Source organism: Chiloscyllium plagiosum, chromosome 1 (assembly GCF_004010195.1).
Source record: "Chiloscyllium plagiosum isolate BGI_BamShark_2017 chromosome 1, ASM401019v2, whole genome shotgun sequence".
In the NCBI taxonomy this organism is placed as follows: domain Eukaryota; kingdom Metazoa; phylum Chordata; class Chondrichthyes; order Orectolobiformes; family Hemiscylliidae; genus Chiloscyllium; species Chiloscyllium plagiosum.
Window position 1 is genome coordinate 77,076,033 of NC_057710.1, and position 14,527 is coordinate 77,090,559.

Genomic DNA, 14,527 nt, shown 5'->3' on the forward strand with positions numbered 1-14,527 from the left:
ATCAGAAAGATGTTGTGAAACTTGAAAGGGTTCAGAAAAGATTTACAAGGATGTTGCCAGGGTTGGAGGATTTGAGCTATAGAGAGAGGCTGAACAGGCTGGGACTGTTTTCTCTGGAGCATTGGAGGCTGAGGGGTGACCTTATAGAGGTTTACAAAATCATGAGGGGCATGGATAGGATAAATAGGCAAAGTCGTTTCCCTGGGGTCGGGGAGTCCAGAACTAGAGGGCATAGGTTTAGGGTATGAGGGGAAAGATAGAGAAGAGACCCAAGGGGCAACTTTTTCACACAGAGAGTGGTACGTGTATGGAATGAGCTGCCAGAGGAAGTGGTGGAGGCTGGTACAATTGCAACATTTAAGAGGCATTTGGATGGGTATATGAATAGGAAGGGTTTGGAGGGATATGGGCCAGATGCTGGCAGGTGGAACTAGATTGGGTTGGGTTATCTGGTCAGCATGGACAGGTTGGACCGAAGGGTCTGTTTCCATGTTGTACATCTCTATGACCTCACAGGTGTAATCCACGTTAATGCAACCCAGGGCCCATTCCAACTGCCCGATTGTAGCTCTTCAGCGGCTCCACCCCTTCCCTGAACTCAACCCACTGGAGAGGCCACAATCCAGCAAGCTGCACAGCGTGATGTTCATCGGGCTTCTGCCTGGTGAGCAGATGAGTGGCTCTGCCTTGTGAGTACAGATTCCAAGAGAGGATTTAAAAGGTCAGTGCAATGAGAAGTCAACACTGGAACATGCATTCAATGCCTATATCAAATCTTCATAGTTTGAGAATGGAGAAATCTGTTTCCTTACATGTTAAATAAGAACCACCCTTCAGTCATTGGTAATGGACCAACCAGCAGTAAGGGTTTTGTTTTGCGTAGCAACCTGTGCTGCTGCTGTCACCTGACAAGTCTGCTGGCCAGCCAACTCTTGTTTTTGATAGCAATCTTTTGTTCTTGTCCTCCGAAGAGAATTATTACTATACAAGCAGCCGAGCAAGCTGCGGAGTTGCAGTTATTTCTTCGTCAGCAATATAACAGCAGACCAATAGGCAAGCTGACAAACAAGACTCTGGTTTCTTCAATCACACAGCGTGTCGTATCGGCAACGGCGGCAGTTCATGGGAGAGAAATGGATAGCCTGGGAGAATATCTGCAAGACCGAGTTCTAAAGAAAACTTATTTTCTTCTTAATGGGGAAGTTAGATCGTGTCAAATTTCTTAACTGCCTGTAGTTACTGTTGCTTGGAGTCCTGCGGCTGAAGAAGCTGGTGTGCTTTAATTGACTTTAACAAAAAAATGAAGCTTGCAGTGCTGGATCTGGGAACCATATTTGCAAACATTTTCAAGACTTCCGCCTCTCCTGTTGTCCCGCCAGCGGGTTCCTCCAACAGTGGACCATCAGTATCTTCAGCTAAAGCAACGCCTCTCACTTCTTCCTTGTTCAATGTCTCCGGGAAAGCCTCTGGACTTTCTGCAAGTGGCTCTGCTCCAGGCAGCCCTGCCACCGTCAAAAACAGCAGCACCTCTCTCCCAGCCTCGGCCACTGTGCCCAAGTCCGCCGGGCTGAGTACAGGGAGTGCAAATCAGATAGCAGCCCGGCCACTTCCGTCCTCCAACCTGGCCGCTTTAAATGCAGTAAAACCCGTGCCAGCTCAGACCGGATCAAACAACAGCATCATTTCTGGCTCGGGAAGGTCCTCGGCATCCGTTGAGGATAGCGTTACGTGGAAACTGTCGAACAAGCAACATCCCATCACATTGCCCAACATCGGCGAGGAGGGGCTCACAGATACTGATTCAATAGAAAGTAGCAATGGAAAGTAAGGAGATTGCATTCTGATGGGGGAAGGGAGATTTTTTTTTTGTTAGCTTTTCATTTTTAAAACGTAGATTTACTTTGACGAAGCCTGCTTTGCAGACGCTCCAAATTTCATGACCTGTTCCCACTTGTTTCCCCACATCCAATGATCCCTTAAGCTCCATGACGCCGCCTTGGAGTCGTTTAGCTTTGACAGCTGTCTGTGGTAGTTGACGCCACAAGCTCACCCAACTCTGAGTGAAGAAATTTCTCCTCCTCTCAATCCTTTATAGTTTACCACGGAACCTTCAACCGGAGCTCATGGTTCTGGACTCCATCCGGACCTTTCCTCCGTCGACCCTGTCCAGTCCTGACAGAATTTCACAGGTTTCTGTGAGATCCCCAAAGTTTTTAATGCCTCGCATTGGGCACGGCACTCCAGCGAGGCTAGATTTTTTTTTAACTGAAGGTTCACCATCACCACCTTGATTTTATATTCTCCCTTTTTTTTAAAAAAGAGAATCCCATGTGCCTCACTAACTACATCCTTAATCTGTCCTGTAACCATTAATGCTTTGTACGTGTACAAATCGAGGTGTTTCTCCCTCTGCACCCCCTTTAGGATTTATTTCACAGATAAGAGAAACCAGTGGATGTGGTGCATTTTGATTTTATCAAAATTTTTGTTAAGGACTCGCATAAGAGGGTGGCGTATATTGGGGGAAATATACTGCCATGGGTTATGAATTGGTTGACAAACCAGAAACACAGTAGGAATATTTTTTTCCTAATGGCGTAAAGAATACTGGGTGACTGGAGAAATTTTGGTTAAGAAGATGAAGGAGGCATATGTCAGGTATAATCAGGAGAAATCAAGTGAATCCTTAGAGTATAAACGCAGTGGGAGTATACTTAATAGGGAAGTCAGGAGGGCAAAAAGGAGACATGAGACAGCTTTGGCAAATAGAATTAAGGAGAATCCAAAGGGTTTTTGCAAATACATTAAAACAAAAGGGTAACTAAGGAGAGAACAGTGCCTCTCAAAGATCAGCAAGGCACTCAGCCAGTGTGTGAGGCGGCAGGAGATGGGGAGATACTAAATGAGTATTTTCCTTCCATCTTGACATGGAGAATGACATGGAAGATATAGAATGTGGAAAAATAGATGGTGACATCTTGAACAATGTCCATATTACAGAGGAGGAGTTGCTGGATGTCTTGAAATGCAAAATCCCCATGAGCTGATCAGGTGTACCCTAGAGCTCTGTGGGAAGCTAGGGAACTGATGGGCTCCTTGTTGAGATATTTGTATCATTGATAGTCACAGGTGAGGTGCTGGAAGACTGGAGGTTGGCTAATGTGGTGCCACTATTTAAGAAAGGGGATAAGGAAAAGCCAGGGAGCTATAGACCATTGAGCCTGGTGTCAGTGGTGGGCAAGTTGTTGTAGGGAATCCTGAGGGACAGGATGTATATGTATTTGGAAAGGCAAGGGCTGATTAGGGATCGTCAACATGGTTTTGTGTGTGGGAAATCATGCCTCATGAACTTGAGTGAGGTTTTTGAAGAAAAAGCAAAGAGGATTGATGAAGACAGCAATGGACGTGCTCTATATGAACTTCAGTAAGGCATTTGACAAGGTTCCTTGGGGAGACTGGTTAGCAAGATTAGATCTCATGGAATACAGGGAGAAGTAGCCACTTGGATACAGAACTGACTCAAAGGTGGAAGACAGAGGGAGTTGGTGGAGGGTTGCTTTTCAGACTGGAGGCCTGTGACCAGTGATGTGCCACAAGGATCGGTGCTGGGTCATTTATATAAATGACTTGGATGTGAGCATAAGAAGTATAGTTAGTAAGTTTGCAGATGAAACCAAAATTAGAGGTGTAGTGGACGGTGAAGAGGGTTACCTCTGAGTACAATGGGATTTTAACCAGATGGGCTAAAGGGCTGAGGAATGGCAAAATGGAATTTAATTTAGATAAATGCAAGGTGTTGTATTTTGGAAAAGTAAATCAAAGCAGGCCTTAATGGGAAGGTCCAAGGGAGTGTTGCTGAACAGCGAGACCTAGGCATGTTGCACGTTCATAATTCCTTGAAAGTAGAGTCACCGGTATTTGGATAGCGAAGAAGGCATTTGGAATGCTTTCCTTTATTGGTCAGAGCATTAAGTGTAGGAGTTGGGAGGTCATGTTGTGGCTGTACAGGACATTGGTTAGGCCACTGTTGGAATATTGCATGCAATTCTGGTCTCCTTCCTATTGGAAAGATGTTGTGAAACTTGAAAGGGTTCAGAAAAGATTTACAAGGATATTGCCAGGGTTGGAGGATTTGAGCAATAGGGAGAGGTTGAATAGGTTAGGGCTGTTTTCCCTGGAGCATCGGAGGCTGAGAGGTGACCTTTATGGAGGTTTATAAAATCCTGAGGGGCATGGATAGGATAAATAGACAAAGTTTGTTTCCCTGGGTTGGAGCAGTCCAGAACTAGAGGATGTAGGTTCAGAGTGAGAGGGGAAAGATATAAAAAGGACCTAAGGAGCAACTTTTTCATGCAGAATGTGGTGCATGTATGGAATAAGCTGCCAGAGGAAGTGGTGGAGGGTAGTACAATTACAGCGTTTAAATAGCATCTGGCTGGGTATATGAATGAGGGGTCGAGAGATATGGGCCAAGTGTTAGCAAATGGGACTAAATTAGGTTAGGATATTTAATTAGCATGGACGAGTTGGACTGAAGGGACTGTTTCCGTGCTGTACATCTCTGCATGACCCTTTGACTAGTGGTGTAATGTAGGGAGTCAGTGCTGGTCCTCAGCTATCCATGATATATATAAACTCAGCCTGAGGAAACCAAATACAATATTTCCAAGTTTGTTCATGACCCTAGACTAAGTGGGATTGTGATGATGATGATGCAAGGAGGCTTCAGGACAACCTAGGCATGTTGCATGTGAGAACACATCGCAGATGCAGTATAATGTGGATAACTGTGAAGTTTTACACTTTGGTGTGAAACACTGAAAGAAGAATATTATTTAAATGTTGATACGTTGGGAAGTGTGGATATACAGAGGGATCTGTATATTCTTGTAGACCAGTTAGGAAGGCAAGTGGCATATTGGGCTTCAGTGCAAAAGGATTTTAGTTCTGAAGCAGGGATGTCTTACTAGTTATACAGGCCCTTGGGAAGATCACACCTGGAGTGTTGTGTGCAGTTTTGATTTCCCTGGCAAAGGGTGGATGCACTGGCCATAGAGGGAGCGCAGTGGATGTTCACTCAGATGATACGGGGCTTGGCAAGGCTGTCATATGAGGAGAGATTGGTTTAACTGGGCCTGTGTTCAGTAGGGTTTAAAAGGATTAAAGGGGTTTTTGATTAGAATATATAACATTCTAACAGGTCTGGACAGACTAGATGCAGGGAAGATGCCTTCCCTGGCTGGGGAATCTGAAGGTAGGGGTCATAGTCTTAGGATAACATGGCCAATCCAGCTAACCTGCACATCTTTGGAGTGCTGGGAGGAAACTGCAGCACCCAGAGGAAACTCACTTGGACACAGGGAGAATGTGCAAACTCCACAGCCAGTCGCTCAGGGCTGGAATCAGACCAGGGTCCCTGGTGCTGTGAGGCAGTAATGCTAACCACTGTGTCGCCTCAAAACCTTTTTCTTGATCTTTGCTGATTGTGTGGCCTGGTTGTTTCCTATACTTTATCAATAACGCCCTGCATTTCTGACCATGCCCTCTTGCTTTTTTGTCTTCCCATCAATTATCCTGTTTCTGTACATCAATGATTCTTCAGCATTTCCCCGTTTGCTTTTTACTAACAGCACTTCAAACTTAAAAACTTAAAAAACTGAAACTGACTCACCCCTTCACAGTGCTTCTAAGTTTTTTTTTGTGTTCTGTAGTTTTTGGGATTGTGCTGTACACCAAATCTAGATCTAGGGGAGGTAATGGCCCAGTGGTATTATCGCTGGACTGTTAATTCAGAGATGCAAGTAATGGTTTGGGGACTTGGATTCAAATCCTGCCAAGACATATGGTGGAATTTGAATCTACTAAACATCTGGAAATAAGAGTCTCATGATGACTGTGAATCCATTCTCAATTATTGGAAAAAAAACCCTTCTGATTCACTAATATCCTTTTAGGGAAGGAAACTGCTGTCCTTGGCTGGTCTGACCTACATGCGACTCCAGACCCAGGTTGCTGTCAACAGCTCTCGGCAATTAGGGTTGGGTAATAAATGCTGACTTAGACAATAACGCCCTCACCCTGTGAATGGATTTAAAAAAAGAGATTATTAATACAGTGGTGCCTCGATTACCTGAACGAGATGGGCGGGCACTATTTCATTCGGATAATTGAATATTGGGATAATCGATTTTACCTTAAAGAAGGGAATCTAACGCTATGATCTACCGGAGAATTTGTTTAAATCTATAATTTTAATGAGTCTGCTATTTAAACAAACGTAATTTGCAGAATGCAAAGATTAAACTGAGAAGGACTTACCATCACATAAATACGGTGTCTGAAATCTCAGCATTAAACAAGGTCCCGGACAGCTTCTACAATTGCAAGAGCGTTTGTCAGTTTCCGGGAGCTCACTGTCGCGATAGAAAGACAGAAGCATTGCCTCATGCCTTTATGTTCTCAGCCATTTTTTTCATGAACAGCTGAGTAAAGTGATGGGAATACCCTGTACTATTGTTAAGTTATTTTTCCCTGAGGTTCTTTACACACTTGATGCAACTACAGCACACCAACTTCTGTGAACAAGCAAAATTTTATTAAGCACAATACACTACAAGCTTCGGAGAAACCTTGAACACCCTTCGCCATGGTTGCGAAGCGTGTCCAGGGAAGCTGTCTCTGAACAAAGGAAACAGTCTTTCCTTTATAAAGAATCTTTACATCACAGTCAGTAATACTCACAAGACAACCCCCAGTCACACTCTCACAGTCACATGCCACTCAACACAATGCAGTGACCACATCATCTCCAAAATCAATGTAATGCAAATCATCTTTTAATGGCCAGATCCGCCGTGAATTGTATTTTTTAACTACAGGGAGTAGTCAAATTCCGACTGTAATGTTCTTATTGATTTCTGAATAGGGAATGCAAATGTAAATAGGCTTTTGAATGGTGAGGAAATGGCCATGTAAATGGATCTGAATAATAAGAGATGATAATGTAATTTCTTACAATCTATTTGTAAGTCAGAGGCATCCCACCCTAGCCTTGGGACATCCAATTTCCTGCAGGTCAGCAGAGCAAGTTAACTCTTTAATATCACACTGTAAAACACATACTTTTGCAAAGGGCTGTGTAACTAACCCTTAGCTAAAAAAAATCCAGTCGCTGTTGCTTGAGTTTCTTTGTTTTTGCCAGCATTTTCACATGTTCTTCGGTACAGGTAAATTGAATATACTTACCTTTTTGATGTAACAATTTTTCAGGACTTTGAAATCTTCTTTGGATAATTTGAAATTTGGTTAATCGAGGTTCCTCTGTACACTTTTTTTTTAAAAGAAGCAATGGCCTAATACCTGAGGAGCCACACTATATTCTTTCACAATGTGAAAAATTATTCATGACTATACTCTGTTTCAATAGTTACAATTTTCCTAGTCTTAAGTTGGAGTAAGTTTTTGTTCATCTACTATTAGATGTTGGGCAGGCAGTTTGGTAATTTTAGATTCAGTGGACAGGTTGAGGAAGGTGCTTGAATGGAAAGTTAGGTGTTACTAGTTTACAGTGAAACCTGACTTTGTGTTTCCAGATGTTTTGCAGTATGTGGATGAAAAGTACAGAGAATGTCCATCATTGGGGTACAAAGAATTGATTTACGTCATAAATGAGCCATGGACAGATGATCCCCTGCAGAAGCAAATAAATGTCAGTGGTGTGAACTTAAGTGAGGGTGGTGATGAATTTTGCTCATTGTGCTGCTGCTCCCATCACCTTTTAAGAAACTCCAAGTATCCTCTGACCCTTATGATAGCAAGGGAGAAATAGAAATGGGATTAGGAGAACCTTTTTCTGTCTTATCTGATGTTTGTGGTACTCTGAGCAGTCACTGAATTTATGGTATATTGATCCATATTATAATGGGCTACCTCTGGGATCATCAGAGGTGAGGGTGTCGAAGCAGGAAGAGAAACTATTGCAGGTCGTTCTCTGGTTATGACGAGATGGAAAAGAATGGAACAGAGTGAGAGTGGTCTCACTTGACTGACTGGTAATGGAGAAGTACCTGAGGAGATTGTGTAGAAAATAGGAGTTGGCATAGGTTAACCATCTCAAGCTGGAGACAAACTGAGCAGGATGTGGAGGAATAGTTTATCTTTGTTACAGTCAAACATAATGTCACTTCTGTCTTTGATAAAGGCTGCTTCAGTATTGTGGGAGGGGCACAAAACTGACAGAAGATTCAAGTAGGAAGTTCTGGGAATACAGGGCGCAGCTTTGGAAGGTTCACATTCCATGACTTTGGATATTTTGTGATTCAGATGAATATTTCTGCTCCCATTTTTATGGGATGAATGGACATAAGGTATGTCATGAATGTTAGTATATATAAATAACAGGCAGATAACAGATAAGAGGATGTTCCTTGTCAACCAATACTTAAACTAAAAGCAAAAAACACTGGAAATACTCAAGATCTCAGGTGATATCAATGGCAAGAAACAATTAGCATTTCAGGTCTATGGCACATCATGTTTTTGAAAACAAAAATATTATGCACGGTGGCAAATGGACTAGTTGCTTCCAGTGAGATTGCTTCACAATTTTGCTGATGTTACTTCTGCTGTCTTGTGAATTTTGCTTTGATATGATCAAGTAAGAATGATCAAGTCTTTAAATCTACCTCCTTCTGACGAAAGCTGGAATCACCTCCTGTTGATGGGCCCTAATGCACATGAATTCAGTGACAGCCAATTACAACTGAAGAGGCAAGGGCCCAGGCCAGTAATATAGTGGGGATAGACAAAGTCAGTAGTTCTGCTGTTATCTGGAATTGAATAGCAATTGGACAGCCATGTACATCCTGTACATGATCTACAGTTTGCAGATGGCTAGTGTATAATTCCCCCTGTTCAGATTTGCAAACCATTCCTGATCTCTTTAGATCTGCACACAAAATATAACCTCTCCTTGAATGTTGTCAAACTGGAGTTCATGTCAACCCACATCTAAGGCAGAATTTTACAGCCCCTGTTGGAGGAAGGATTTGTAGGCAGGTCCCCATCAACTTTCCTGGGTGTATTTTCTGCATCTTTCCTGCCTGCCTCGACCTGTCTGAAAATTTAAGAGGGAGTCAAGATCCGGTCTTGGGTGTCTAACAGTTGAGTCCCTTAATTGGTCAAATGCAGGCAATAATAGGTCGCTACTCACCGAGCCTCAATTTTAAAGCTGGTGAGAAAAGATCAGGCTGGGGATGATGGGGTGTTAGCGCAGAGGAAAAAAAACATCTCCAGAAAGGATAAAACCGAGGGGTTGAAGTCTTTAAGTTGATGGGATAAATGTAGAAAAGATGGTGAGACAGTATATGAGGCCATAAACATGAGATATTCATTAGTACATCTAATGGTAAATTCAGGAGAAATTTCCTTATGTAGTGGTTGGAATGGAAATTGCCATCATAAGGAGTAGTTGAGGTAGTTAGAATAGATGTATTCAAGGGAAAGCTGGAAGCATGAGGGAGAAAGGAATAGTGGGAGCATTGAATAAGGGTGCTAGGAGCATCAGGGATTAGTTGCATGACATGGACTTGTTGGTTGAGTGGTCTTTGCTGTATTCTAAATACTGTCTAATATAGCCTAAGTAGAAATAAGCTCCCCATTGATGGACTTCTTGATGAAGGTATATAGAGCATCCATACTTATGCTTTAGTTGGTAGTCTATTGCAGAGTGTGATAAATATTTCCCAATATCCACATTAATTCCCCACATGTATTCAGAATGACATTTCCAAGTTCTCCCATTGTCTTGCTGCATGTCATTCCCTTGGAAACTCTAATTCGTTATGAAAGATGATTAGTGCTCAAAAGTATACTGCAGCCAAATGCTTATATTTTTGATCCAGTGTGCAATGGGCTGTGGCACAGTTTTGTTCCCTTTGAGTTAAATGCAGTCTGCTTGATGTCATTTCCTATCACAAAAATGAAAATGATTACATGATAATTTCTATCTCATGATCTACTCAATATGAAACTAATAGGAAACAGAAGCTGATATGATTGCATTAGAAGTCTGTACAATACAGTAAGTGCTTAGTTATCATTGCCAACTGTTCATTGCTATGCTGTAGCTGACTGGGATGCAAGCTTGGGCTTTCCCGTCTTTGTAATGTGCTCCATAAACTTCCCAGTTATTAACATTCCTCCCAATTTTCAGCACTTGAAAATCCTTGATTTTAATTATCCTACCATTGATGGCTATGCCTTTGTTTGGCTAGGCCCTACACTCTGGAATTCTGTGAAATCTCTCTGCCTCTCTTCCCTCTTTCCTCCTTCGAGATGTTCCTTAAAAACCATATCTTTGACCTATCAGCCACAGAATGTCCTTATCTGCCTGTGTCAAAAGTTGTTTGTATTGCTCCAGTGAAGGACATTGAAACCTTGTACGATGTTAAATGTTTTATAGTAAAACCATTCTTCCACTTTAAAGTGCCATATAGTTGAAACTTTATTGCTGAAACAGCACAGCATCAACCTCCTCGTGGGAGCACGAGGTAGCGCCGATACAGTCATCAATGTAGCGAAGAAAAAGATGGGGGGTGGGGCCAGTGTAGTTGCGGTCCATATATCACCTTATATATACCATATATATAAGGTATATGGCGGTCATATGTGAATAGAACACTCAAGTGACAGACTGTGACAATCCACTGAAATATATGTCAATCAGAAAAGCCATGCATTGACTAATTTTCTCATTCCATGACTCTGCAGAGCTCATTTTGCAAAAAATAAAATCTCCTTGACAAAAATAATGATTAGAATTAGTGGTGGTGCTTATGCTGTATATTTTTGGTGATGTTTTAAATACAAATGTTTATGCAAGTTATAATTAAAGTATTGCAAGAGGAAAATGGCATCTAAATTGAGAAAAGCTTCTAAAGTACAGGAGACCTTAGACAATTTAGGTGCTGCCATTTGGAAAGAAATTAATTAAAATGGCAAACCAAGCCAATCTTTATATCGTATAACATTTCTTCTCTGAAATGAAATATATAACGCTCTGCTATTCAAGGACTTGAAAACTTGAGCTCAAGGTTAAGACTGAAGTTTTCAATATTTAATTGTCTCAGTCCAATTTAAGCTCAGAGTGCAAGTAACTAATTAAAAAAATGTTAATTCAAGAACAGCTGGGTGTAGGTTTTCATTCCTTCGTCTCGACTTCAATATTTGTTGGCTTTTATTCTATTCTGTCTATTGTGCTTTTTGGAGCACTGATATGTTGTGTGGTCCTTCTACTGTTGAAATAAACGGTATGCTTCAAGTTGTAAAATTAAATGTGACAAATTTCCCTTGGTGATTGCAAGGTGAAAGAACGCCTTGGATTATTTTGTGAATATTTATCAGTTAGTTGAAATAGGAGATACTTCGTATGTAACTGAAGCATGACTTTTTTTTCTCTCAGAATTTTAGCCATTGATGTCATTGCTGCAGTTTAAGATATCTTTACTGTTTTAGTGCAGTATTAGTACTGATAAAAGATCACTGTCTGGCTTCCATGAGGAAACTCAGCCACTAGGAGCACTTGTTTAAAAAAAAAGTGGGCTTGTTGCATACAATTTTTCAATCATTTATTTAAATACGTCAAAATCAAACCCATCTGGCCCCTGAATTTACAATATGCCACTTTGAAGCGAGGGACCTGTATCATGGTGTCAGTGTACAAAGGTGGTCTTGTGCTTTGAATGCCCAGTTGGAAAGCTTTATCTAAATGTAACACCACCTCCACAAGGGCAATTGGGAATGGGCAGTAAAGGCTGGCCTAACGAGTGACATCCATATCCTGTGAATTAATAATGGGGTGAGGATCGTGTCCATGACTGAACTTATCTACTTTTCCCCTTGTTTAAATTGATGGTTTGGTGGATGGGTTCCATTTTGGGCATGCAGTTGTTCACTTAATTTGTTTCCTCTGATGCAAACAAGTGATGATATGCTTAGGGGTTGATGGCACAACTTTATTTCCGTGTCCAATGTTATCTGTGTGTTGAGAACAATATCAAAAAAATAAGGTGAAGGATGACTATGCTGGGGCATGGGACGTTCTTTGATAGATTAGCATAAAACTCAGATATGGATAAAGTTCACACCACTTTGCCCTCTAATAGCCCTCAGCTCAAACCTAAAATCAGGGTAACAGTGTCAACACTCAGTCACTGCCATTTAGAAATGATATGTTGTCATAAACATTATTGATGTCAATGTTTATGTTTTTTAAAAAAATTATTTCATGGGACATGGCATCACTGGCTAGGTCAGCATTTGTTGCCCATCCCTAGTGGGCCTTGAGAATGGTAGTGAGCTGCCGCCTGTGCTGTAGGTTGACTCACAATGCTCTTAGGGAATTCTTGAATTTTGACCCAGCAACATTGAAGGAACAGTGATCTATTTCCAAGTCAGGATTTACTGTAAGAAAGATGATACATCTGATGTATGGCAATTAAATCAAAACACTACACAGAACATAGTGACTTGGTCAGAAGCACCATCTTCCCGTGACTATTCCCAAGTCATGCTGTGAGTACTGTTGCTTCAATCAATGTGTAATGTCCATCAAAATTCAAAATGCTAAGACTACCATTTCTTATAGATATTTTTCATCAACTGGTTCTCATGTGTCATGGTACACCTCTGAAGTAATTGGGATTTGAACCTAGGCCTTCTGGCCCAGTAGCAGGGACGCTACCACTGTCAAAAAAGCCTCCAAATTAGTGTGCAGTTTTTGTTTTTAAGAGGAAAAGGGATGAGTGCAACAGATAGTGAGGGTGCCAGAACAAGCATTAAAGGGTGTGCTAATGAGACTAGAGGAGAGGTATATATGTCTATAAGATATTAACTACAAGTGTTAATTGAAGAAAATAGGTCAGTTTTGCTGAGAGCAAATACATGCAAACAAAACATGGGGGTAACTGGTGATGGATGTAATCATAGGGAGGACAGTGTTCAAGCTCTGAAGATGTTGAACTTAATAGAGTCCTGAGGGGTGCAATATGCCTACGTGGACAATGAGATGATATTCCTTAAGCTTGCATTGGACTTCACTGGACCATTGCAGCAGGCCTAGGGTGGAAATTTTAGCATGAGAGTCAGATGGTTTATTGAAATTGAAAGCAAATGGAAGGTTTGGGTCATTCTTATGAACAGGCACCTGCAGCTGTGTTAGAGGGGATCCATGAACTCACTTCCTTCTGTTTTTTTCTCTCAACCATCCCCCCCCCCCTCCCCTGCTGCCCAACCCAAAAATAAACAGAAAAGCTCTCTCCCAGGGTCACTTAAAATTGTATTGTTTTAGCTACCGTCTGGCAGCCTTTAGCCATCTGTTTGACCATCATGCATCCATGACCGCTGATGTTCTCAAGTACTTCCAAGCCACTTTTTAATATCTTTGACAGATGGAAAGCCTTTATTTTCTCTCTCTTGCATGCAATCAGAATTTTTACAGGAGAGAAGGAGGCCATTTGAGCCATCGGGACTGTACCAACTCCTGAAAGAGCTAATCCTACTCTCCGGCCCTATCTCTGTAGCCCTCTAACTTCTTCTTGTGAAATTGATATCTTTTGAAGCCTCCATATGGAATCCATCTCCACTACTCTCATAGAGAGCACATTCAGGATGCTCACAACTTTGAGTAAAGAAATTTCTCTTTAGCTCACTTCTAGCTCTCTTGCTGTCAATCTTGAAATTGTGACCCTTAGTTATTGACATATTAACTAGTGGAAATAGAATATCCTTCCTTACCCTTTCATCTTGGTTTCCCCAGCGCCTACCTCTCTTTTATCAGTGTAAATGACGCAAGTTTCACCATATCTAGTGCTGAGATTTTCTTCTCCTTTTTGCTCTGAGTTTGAATTAAACGTTTTCTGAGATTCACTCTTGGGACCCTTGACTCCATTTCCAATAATTTTCTGACCTGATTCATTTGACTCCTATGCGAGAAGTCATTGTAACTGGTTCTTTCCAGGTACAGGTGGCTCTTTTTACAAACCCAATAGTACCACTCAATTCTTAATTTAAAAAAAAAATGCATCCTTCACCATTCTTGCAAACTATCTCTAATTTAATTTTGCATTTTCCAACTTTATGCCTCTCTTGCAGCTCCATGTTTGAACCTCATCAATCGTGTTCATGTGTTGATCGTAGTTCTCTTCATTAGTTTTAGGTTAAGTATTTTGGATTGTATCTGTTAAATAGAAAAGCTGTTTGTGCAAAATATTTTTAATTTGGGTAACTTCTATCTACCTGTACCTCCACACACATCATCTATTGCATCCTCTGCACCCGATGTGGCCTCCTCTGTATTGGGGAGACAGGCCGCCTACTTGCGGAGCGTTTCAGAGAACACCTCTGGGACACCCGGACCAACCAACCCAACCACCCTGTGGCTCAACACTTCAACTCCCCCTCCCACTCCACCAAGGATATGCAGGTCTTTGAACTCCTCCATCGCCAGACCACAACAACACGACCGTTG

At 41.7% G+C, this 14,527-nt stretch overlaps 1 protein-coding gene across 2 annotated transcripts in view; it reads left to right on the top strand.

Moving 5' to 3' along the window:
- Positions 1 to 840: 840 nt before the first annotated feature.
- The window catches only part of LOC122549760 (protein FAM149A-like), a 115,209-nt gene continuing 101,522 nt past the window's right edge, over positions 841 to 14,527 (top strand). For both annotated transcript variants that reach the window (XM_043689735.1, XM_043689746.1), the window contains exon 1: positions 841 to 1,824. In XM_043689735.1, the coding sequence (XP_043545670.1) occupies positions 1,301 to 1,824 (524 nt within the window). In that variant the 5' untranslated portion in view covers positions 841 to 1,300. The remainder of the gene's footprint in view (positions 1,825 to 14,527) is intronic.